General features: G+C 39.6%; 1 protein-coding gene across 1 annotated transcript in view; it reads left to right on the top strand.

Moving 5' to 3' along the window:
• The window catches only part of TLN2 (talin 2), a 340,255-nt gene that overhangs the window by 188,229 nt on the left and 141,705 nt on the right, over window positions 1-10,321 (top strand). Inside the window, exons 11-14 of the mRNA XM_023532579.1 lie at window positions 3,756-3,857; window positions 4,533-4,609; window positions 7,125-7,305; window positions 8,133-8,246. Of these exons, the coding sequence (XP_023388347.1) occupies window positions 3,756-3,857; window positions 4,533-4,609; window positions 7,125-7,305; window positions 8,133-8,246 (474 nt within the window). The remainder of the gene's footprint in view (window positions 1-3,755; window positions 3,858-4,532; window positions 4,610-7,124; window positions 7,306-8,132; window positions 8,247-10,321) is intronic.

The following is a 10,321-nucleotide window of genomic DNA, read 5'->3' as shown; positions in this document are numbered from 1 at the left end:
AATATGTGTTTGTTCCAGGCCTTCAGATCTCTGAATTCCTCCTCCCAACCTCAACTGTTGCTCTTAGCAGAGTATAACTGTATGTACCCTTAACTTTAGCCACACTTACATATGAGAATTGATAAGCAAGTTGGGCAATAAGAGAAATCAAAAATGTTAAAATCTGTCAATTTCTTCACAACTTTGAGACGTGCCATTCCACAGCTCTAGCGAACATTTAAAATATCAGCTTGCATTGAGGCAAGATCTCATAATAGGGCATCAAAAAAAAATGTATAAGAAAGGGGTCTTGGAGAGAATAAGTAGTCACCTAATTTAATCATCGATAGTCTTAAGCCACTTGGGAGTAATCTTCAGAAAACATACTTTCTTTCCTCCTATAGTCAGTAACAGCTGTACGTGGGTGGCTCTTACAATGGGTGTTTATACTTAGAGAACTACATTCTCATCTTCTATTATAGGAAGTTGTGGATAATTTCTACAATAGAAAAATCAAGAAATCAATATAAACATGTTATTTAGAAATATTAGGAGAAATTGCTAAAAGGGTTGAAAGTGGTCGTGGACTTGGGGGAGATAGAAAGTGAAGGCAGGAATGTGTAGTACAGGGGACAGTTATATTTTGTTATATACTGTTCAATGGTATTGGTCTTTCAAAATTAGGTCCAGGTACTGCTTTGTTAAAAACAAAAATTTATTTAAAAAATAAGAAAGTTATGAATCTCAGTAACTACCTCAAGCAAAAGAGAGTACATATTTTTTATTAAAGTATAAAATTGAATTAAAGCCTGTAATGTGTAATATTTGTTTCCTTTCTATTCCTAGCCTAAATTTAATTTCCAAGTATTTGCACATTTTCCTGTTGCCTGTTATTGATTTTTAGTTTAATTGTATTATGGTCAAAGAACATACTGTATATGATTTCACTTCTTTTAGAATTTTAAGATTTGTTTATATCCCAGGATATGAGCAGACTTGGAGAATGTTCCATTAGTGGTTGAAAAGAATGTGTATTCTGCTATTGAGTGAAGTGTTCTATAAATGCCAGCTAGAGTCCATTAGTTGATGATGTTGTTCTAGTCTTCTGTATCCTTGTTAATTTCCCATCTAGTAATTCTATTAATTTCTGAAAGTGAAGACTCCAACAGTTCTGGATTTTCTATGTCTCCTTTCATCTCTATTAGTTTTAACTTCATGTGTTGTTGTTGGTTCCTATACATTTAAGATAGAGAAATTATCTTCTTAATGGAGAAATTGTTTTATTGTTACGTCCTTTTGTCCCTAGTAGTTTGTAGGTCTTTTTTTCTTTTTCTTTTTTTTTTTGCTCTGAAATCTTCACCTTATATTAATATAGCCACTCATGCTTTTTAAATTAATGTTTGCATATTATATACCTATTTCCATCTTTTTACTTTCAGCCTGGCTATATTGTCCTATTTGAAATGAGTTTCATGTAGAGAACATAGAGTCGGATTGTGTTTTCTTTTAATTAGCATATTTAGACCATTTGTATTTTAAACTAATTATTGACATGCTAGAGCTTAAGTCTACCATTTTATAATTTTTTCTGTTTATCTCTGCTCTTTTTCCTGCTTTTCTTCCCTTCCTGTGGGTTACTTAAACAATTTTTATAGAGTTCCATTTTTATTTATTTATAATATTGTAGAGCATATCTCTTTGTATAGTATTCTTAGTAATTGTTCTAGATATTACCATATGCAGATGAAATTAATTACAGCTTATCAGTGTCATTGTTTTACTACTTCTAGTGTAGAAAACTTACTTCCACTTAGGTCTCTTTAAACTCCTTACTTTTTGAGTATCATTGTTTAAATATTCCAGACACATGAAACACCACATGTGATGGTGTTACAAAATTTGCTTCAACCATAAAATATGATTAAAGAAAACTCATGGGGTAAAGGATATAGTCCATTACATTTCTATTTTTATCTATCCTGTTCTTTCTAATGTTTTTAGCCTTCTTCTGTTACCACTGTCTTTACGTTTGGAGAGCGTCATTTAGCCATTCTTTTAAGACAGGTCTGGTAAGAAGAATAAATTTTTTTAGTTTTCCTTTATCTACAAATGTTCTTATTTCCCCTTCATTGATGAAGGAGAATTTTGCCAGATACAGGATTTGAGATTAACAGTTTTTTTTTCTTTTAGCACTTGAAAAATATCATGCGACTTCTTTTTAGCTTCCATGGTTTCAGATTAGAACTTTCTGTCATTCAAGATTATGTATAGCTAATGTTGTTTTATCGATGTCACTTTTCTCTGGCTGTTTTAAAGATTTTTCTTTCTAGTTTTCAAAAGTTCTTGTCATGGATTTCATAGAGTTTCTTCTCTTTGAGATTTGCTAAGCTTTATGAATTTGTAGGTTTATGTCATTCACTAATTTATGGAAATTTTCAGCCAGTGTTTCTTCAAATACTTTTTTGTTTGTTTCACATGCTCCTCTCCTCCTGGTATTCTGGTGATAATGGATGTTAGATCTTTTATCGTTGCCCCACAGATTTCTGAAGCTCTGTTTTGTTTTGTCTGTTTCCTTGCTGTTGTTTTGATTGACTAAATTCTGTTGATGTTTTCAAGTTTAGTAATTCTATCTTCTGTCATTGCTACACTAGTCTATCCTGTGAGTTTATTTTGGTTATTCATTTTTTAATTCTATAATTTTCATTCTGTCTTTTTTAATGACTTATGTTTCCTTTTGAACCTTTTTATTTTTTCATTTGTTTGAGATTTTATAATTAATTATTGAAACATTGTTTATGACAGCTACTTTAAAATACTTATCAGATAATTCTAATATCCAGTTCATCTTAGTATTGGCATCAATCGATTCTCTTATTCATATTGTAGTTGTCCTAGTTTTTGATATGAATACTGATTTTTTATTATTGTAGACATTTTGGTTGTTATGTTAAGAGACTCTTGATCTTATTTAAATCTTCTATTTTAACAGACACTCACCTTGTGTAGGTTTAGTATGTAGAGTTTTAGCCTACTTTCGCGGACTTTAGTTGCAGTGACAGTTCATTTCTCTTGCAGTGTTATTCTGGATACTTTATTCCTTTGACACCACCAGGATTCCTGCTCAAACTCTGTTGGTGCTGTCTGTGAGTGAGGGAAGAAGGCACTTCCCTGGGCCACCTGCTATTTCTGGGTGACCTTTTGGAGGGAGAAGGAAGCCACCGGACTTGAGTCTCTTTATGCCACTGGGTGGAGGGCAAGGAGACACAGGACTTCACTGCGACTCCTGCTACAAAAGGATCAGACCACCTACCTGCCTGGGTTGTCGAGCAGGGGCTAGAATGGCCTAGGCTTTCACCACTCTGCAGCTGCCAGTGAATGTTACCACAGACTGTGGAGCTGAGTAGGACTCCCAACTCTGTTCGGCTCTACTCTTCTGATCTTTTGGCTAGAGAGAACAGTCTTTTCAGAAACTGTTTGTTGGAGGTTCCAAGTGTCAGGCCTATCCAGCAGCCAACCTTGTAGGTAATGGGATATACAATAAAACCCAAGAACTCACCAGATGTGTTTCTCCAAGTCCTGAGGTCCCCAGCCAGTCCACCTTTTTAGCTTTCAGAGCCCTTTTACCATTGTCTGTTGAATAAATTTAAGGATGTTCAGTTTTATTTAAAGGAGAAGAGCAAGGGAAAAGTCGAGTCCATGCCATCTTGAACCTGGGCCTCCTCACCTTTCAAACTGCTAATATATCTGATATTTCTTCTAATGCTATTTTTCCCCAGGATTTTGGGGAGTATCAGGAAAGCTACTATTCAGTACAAACCACTGAGGGAGAGCAAATATCCCAGCTGATTGCAGGCTACATTGACATCATCCTCAAAAAGGTATTTCGTACCTGTGCAAATTGGAAAAGCAAAGCTTCTTTATTAAGACTCAGTTTAGAAAACCCTTATTTAAAGTACTTTATTCGCTGATTTAATCTTTGACGTTAAGATTGCTCATGCGTGGTCTTTGACCTCATGATCCTATGAGAATTTCGGATTTTGCTGCAGCTCATTTGCATCATTGACTGCCAGGTAATTAGCTAATGAATGAACCTAGCTAACCCCTCAGCATCTTTCTCTCTCGGTAGTTATGTCATACTTTTCAGTCTCTGTAGAAATCCAGATTGAGGGTCTGGAAAATGACCTTTGTGTTTTTCATGTTGTTGAAATTTTTCCCCCCAAATTTAATAGGGTTATATCCCATAATGATATAGAAGTTTTCTAAGGCTTCTAGATACAGCCCACTCAAATAACCAAGTTCTACTAGACTATTAATACTTGTATCTTGATTTTAACTATATAAAATTAGATCTGTGCAATAATAAATGCACAAGACATTATTAAATAATGTATTTCTTTTTTATTGTGATTATTGCTTTGTTTATCATCACTTATTAAATATCCAGTATAAGAAATGTAGTGTAAACCTCAACATTTTTGCTTGTGTAGCATTTTTTAAAAGATTCTTGTGCAAATACCTGCCAATTTTCATTTTTGGTCATATATTACTTTCAGAAACAAAGTAAAGATAGATTTGGACTAGAGGGTGATGAGGAATCAACTATGTTGGAAGAGTCCGTTTCCCCAAAAAAGTAAGTATTGTTAAGAGCGCTAAAGAACTGCCTCCTCCCTCCATGGGCAGGTGTCCTCCTGCCAGCTCTGGGGCCTGTTGCTCTAAAGTCCCTCATGTGGAGGAGATGATCGTGGATGATGTAGATGAGTCTTGCTTTTTGAAGTGTGGTCCCAGACTGTCAGCACTGGTGTTCAGAGTGTCTGGGGAGGAGGGACTGAGAATTTCAGAGAGACACTGAACAAGATGTGTTTAACTCCATCATTAGAGGCGGTGAACATTCATGAATCCTATTCTGCGTTTCTGATTTAAATTTCCTGAACTGCATTATTTTAATCAAAGGGCTGGAGAGTGAGCTTCTGTTTGATTCTGTCCCTTTGGAGGTAGAGATCTAGCCAGTGGAGTTTTTGTTTATGGACCACTTGCTACGTGCCATACTTGGTACACATATTATAACGCAGCTGAGGCAAGTGGTTAAGAACATGGACTCTGGAGCCAAACTCTGGGTTCAAATCTGGGGGCTGTTTTTTAATGTGTGGTTTTGTGGCCATTCTGAATTTCTCTTCCCTCTCAATCTCATCTATAAAATGGAAATAATAATACCTCCTTAAGAGTTGCATTTTTATGATTGACTTACTAATAAAGCACATAAAGCAATATCTGGCACATAGTAAATATTTGCTATTGTTATTTTAAATTTGGAACCTCCTCAATTTAGTCCCATTTTATAGATAAGGAAACTGAGATTTATTAAAATTAAATAACATCTAATAAGTGACATTTGAATCAAAACCTGAGCAGCCTCCCCCTTTATGTTAAATAGAGCCTTATAATAATAACTTGTATTGTCTTTACTGTGCGTCTCCAACATGCTGTCTCATTTGGTCCCAACAACAACCCTCTATGAAAGAGGTACCTAGATATTGTCATCCCCATTCATGGATGAGGAAACTGAAGCTCATGAAAGTTAGTTGAGGTGCATTATTGTGGCAGAGCCAGGACTCAGATTCAAATTTCGTGATATTTCCTATAACACGCTGCCAGAAAGCTCTAGATTTCCCAGCATTTGAACTTGCTTAATCATAGTAATTGTTTCTCTCACATTGTCACTCTGTGCCATTTTCTAACAATTTGCTTCAAAATCACCTTGAAGGTGTTTTTTCATTTATCCCCTATTAGTACACAAATTGGAACCAAACTTGATGTGACACATTTCAAGTACTGTACTTGCTACCTCTGGCAAAACACCTTAACTTCTTGGAATTATTAATGACCATTAGATAGAAATTAGTAAGCTAGTGCCTCCTGTCGGGGTGAGGCATTCCTTTCAGAGTATTTCACTGCACAGTACCTCACCTAGGAAGAGCTGAGTATCTGGGACCTCCCCTGCCTAGGGCCACCTTAACTCCCTCCCACTGCCTAAGGCATCAGGGTGGGGTCTGATCCAGGCAAACAGGAAGAGTGGTCCAGGTTAGTCCCCTTCACCACTCCTTCCACTTTCCCTGTATTAGACTTTGGCTGAGATCTCAGCACAGAGCTGAATTCCTACAGGAGCCACAGATCAGTATCATCCCCCTAGTATCACCCCCTCCATAGACAATGATGACTCTTCATGGATGCCTGTTGCTTTGTGCCTTGGCATGGCTCACGAGCTTTGACCTGGGCAATAGAGAGTGATCTATGATAGTTCGAAAACCCTGAGACAGAAGCCCATGCCCCATAATGCAGGGACTCACCAACCCTTGCCCCCTACCCCACATGCATGCAGATTCCCCCAGACTCTCCCTGTAGGTTTGACCACTGGGCTACTGAGGCAAATATGCCACCTCAGACTTCTTAACTTCATATGTTCAAAGTCCTTTGCACTCACCCTTCATTCAAAGAAAATATCAAGAAGTAAAAATTAAATTTTTGCTACTGGATGCCTATGAGTCTTTTCAGACTTAAGTTGAAGTCGTCTAGAAGTGCCAAAGTCTGGCCCATCGTCAAGGTTCCAAAGGTGTTCAAACATCCTGCATGGTCAGTGGCCTTGGACCTGCTGGACAGGAACTATGCTATAGGAGATTTTCTTTGAGTTCATTTCCACACTTCTTTCAAGCTAAGAATAAATTATTTATGTCCCCAATACCTAGAATAGAACCTGGCACACAGTAGATTATTTATTGAATGAATCTATTTCAGGTAGGATTTACCGATAATGATCAGTGTATCCAAAACTTTCACTTATACCTGGAACATTATTTTTATAGGAATATCTCTGTGTGTGTGTGTGTTTCTAAGAACAACTAACTGCATAATATCGTGACTATTAAATACATTGGGAGTGGTTATTTATATTAATATTGTAAAAAAATTCACCTCAGTATTCTACTGAGCATTTTAGTGCTGTATCTTTATTCATAATTCTTCTTGTACATTCATCTCTTAAACTGACCGCCACAGCACAAAGCAGCAAACATTCATGACACCTATGGTGTCTTCTCATGATACTCCATGTGAGCAGCCACCTCAGTGACCAAATCACCTATTTCCTGCAGGTCCACCATCTTGCAGCAGCAGTTCAACAGGACCGGGAAGGTGGAGCACGGCTCAGTGGCACTGCCGGCTGTGATGCGCTCGGGCTCCAGCGGGCCCGAGACCTTCAATGTTGGCAGCATGCCCTCACCGCAGCAGCAGGTCATGGTTGGGCAGATGCACCGAGGCCATATGCCCCCCCTGGTGAGGCTTCTGAGCACTCGCTCTGCACGTCAATATGATGCGTCTGGTGTGCAGGGAGGGACACCAGCCATGGGGATGGATTGTGTGTCATCTACACTCTTGTTAGCATCTGTCTCAACCATGGCTCTTGAGCTGAGCTGTCCTAATGCTTAACTCCCAGCGTGCTTTCTTTTAATTGGATGGTTCTGGTAGCTCCCTGTCTAGGATCACAGTTGGCCTCTGGAGCTGGAAGAGAAACAGGGACCTCTCCTTGTGACTGGTGACTCAGAAGTAGAAACCTGCTTCCCTGCCCTAGCAGCATCAAGCTGCTAATTAGCCCAGATACGCCTCTTAGAAACAGACCAGGTCTGTAGTGAGCCACACTCTCCCCTGAGTGGCTCATTGGTCCCGTCCACTGTAATGGTCTCTCTGATACCATGCCTCTCTTAATTCTAGTCAGGGATCCTGTACTATTGGGCAAGAACCGTTTGAAAGGTGAAGAGCCTGAAAGCTCAGAAGTAATTTAACTGAAGAAGCATGTTGGCTGTAGGTTTGGGTGGAATCCTTACTTATTTATAAAGAATGCTAGTATAATGCACACATTTCCCATGCCTGAGATCTTTTTGTCCTCAGTACTCAAGAATTGGTTCTCCTTAGCTACCCTGCAAGTATTCTTTACGAGCCTACTTGTCAGTTAAGTTCTCCAATGGGAGGTGGTTCGGGCAGTTGTTGAGATGTACCCTGGTCCACTTTCTGAGCCAAAGTTCAGTTTAACCTTGTTTTGTGTGGAGGGCTTTGTTGGTACTAGGAGCATGTTATGACCGCCTTATATACCTGTACCTTTGCAGACCTCTGCCCAGCAGGCCCTCATGGGGACCATCAACACGAGCATGCACGCGGTCCAGCAGGCCCAGGATGACCTCAGTGAGCTTGACTCATTGCCACCTCTTGGCCAGGATATGGTAAATATTGTTCATGGTTTTCATTCACTGTCTCTGCCCTGACAGAAAACAAGGTTATGCACTGTCTGAATTCAGTCAGGTGACTCTCTGTCTCCAGCTAGGTGAAGTCGAAACCCATGTCTTTTTCAAGATGAGTCTTTGTCTCTAGATTAGAGGTCTCCAACCTTTTTAGTACCAGGGAATGGTGCTCCTATAAGAATCTACTGCCTGATGATCTGAGGTGGAGCTGAGGCGGTGATGCTAGCGCTGAAGGGCAGCTGCAAATACAGATAGAGCTTCGCTCGCTAGCCTGCTGCTCACCTCTTGCTGTGTGGCCCAGTTCCTAACAGGCCACAGACCAGTACCGGTCCATGGCCCAGGGGCTGAGGAACCCTATTCCAGGTTATAGCCACAGGAGAGAATCATGGGGTGATACTGGCTATTGGCAATACCTGGCAAGGACTAAGAACTTGGACTCTAGAGTCACATCATGTGGGCTTACATCCCAGCTCCACTGCTCAGTGGCTGTGACTATCTGGGCAAGTTTCTCTAAGCCTCCCTTTGTCATCTGTGAGTAGTGTGGTTGTGAAGACTCTACAGTCATGCACAGAGTTTTTAGAGCAGTACCTAACATATGGTGAGAGCTCAATGAGTATTAGCTGTTTTTGTTATTAGCGGTGATTCTCAAACTTCAACGTGCATCAAAATCACCTAGAGGGCTTGTTAAAGCAATTGCTGGGCCTCTCCTGCATTTTTTCTGACTCAGTAGGTCTGGTGGGGCCTGAGATTTTGCATTTCTAACAAGTTCTCTGGTGATGCTGTTGCTGTGTTTTTGGGCACTGTGCTTTGAGAAACACTGGGTTACTACTTTTAAGCTCTTAGGAGGGCAAGATAATTAGCTGCCTTCCTGTAGCTGTTGCTACATAAAATCACCTAGCCCCTTGCAGCACACATCGTGGTCCATGGCCATCAGCAGTGTCAACACTTAGGATCTTGTGAGAGGTGTAGAATCTTAAGGCTTATCTCAAACTTCTGAATCAGAATCTGCATTTTAGCGAAGTTCTCTGCTGTTTTGTGTACACATTAAAGTTTGGGAAGCACTGACTAGCACTATTATTCTCAGTCGCACTTTGTGTATTAGAGTAACCCGAGGAGTATTTAGGACAAAACCTAAGGCCTTAGGGCTCAAATCAAATAAAGCTCTGTCGCTGGGGATGGAAACTGGGTATCAGTGCTTCTTCACCTTCCCAGGTGATTATATGGGCAGCCAGAGTTGAAAACCACTGTTTAGGACTGACAAGACCCTCAATAGGGTCCAATACCAAAATATAATTTGTGATGTCATCTTATCCATCTAGGATTAACTCCTCTGAGTTTTCCCTGAACACTGTGTTGTTTGTTTGTGTACTTGTATACACGTAGGGTGCTGCTACCCTTAGTGCTATTTCTCCCAAGTACTCAAAATCATTTACTATTTGCTTCGGGGGAACTTCACGGTGGAAATACATATGGCAGACACCCAAATCCAACACAATTGTAAGATAGAGTTTTGAAATGTTTGTTTTTCATGTTTCTGTTTCACCAAGTTTCAAAGAATTGGTATACAAAAATTATTATAAGTGCTAGACACATCCTGAGCCTAGATGTATCAAAACCAGCTGGAGGACCTGAGCCAATATTTTTTTGGAATGTTTTACGAAGCAAATCAGCACCTTCTATTACCCCAGGGTTGCCATTATTGATGTAAATGATCATTTATTGGCTAAGTTCAGAAATGCTAGAAAATAGAGAATTTGCTATTTATAGGTTCAAACGAACATAAAGTATAAGAGCTGGAAAGGCTATTAAACACCACTGAATTCCTTCAGTAGAAGAAATGCAAGGCACAGGACACAGATGTAATTTGCCCAAGATCATGTCCCTTGTTAGAGGCAGAGCTGGATTCAGAACAGAGATCTTGACTGGAACACACTCTCCGTAAAAAGTGCCACAACATTCATGTGAACTGAAGACACTCCCGCACTGACAGAGAACACTCTTGCGCTGAAACACCCTCATTCTAAACTTGTTCTCTAAAAACAAGATGAAATTCGCAC

Source organism: Pteropus vampyrus, unplaced genomic scaffold (assembly GCF_000151845.1).
Source record: "Pteropus vampyrus isolate Shadow unplaced genomic scaffold, Pvam_2.0 Scaffold85, whole genome shotgun sequence".
In the NCBI taxonomy this organism is placed as follows: Eukaryota; Metazoa; Chordata; class Mammalia; order Chiroptera; family Pteropodidae; genus Pteropus; species Pteropus vampyrus.
Note: the sequence above shows the minus strand (reverse complement) of the source record. Positions and strands in the feature narration are given on the sequence as shown.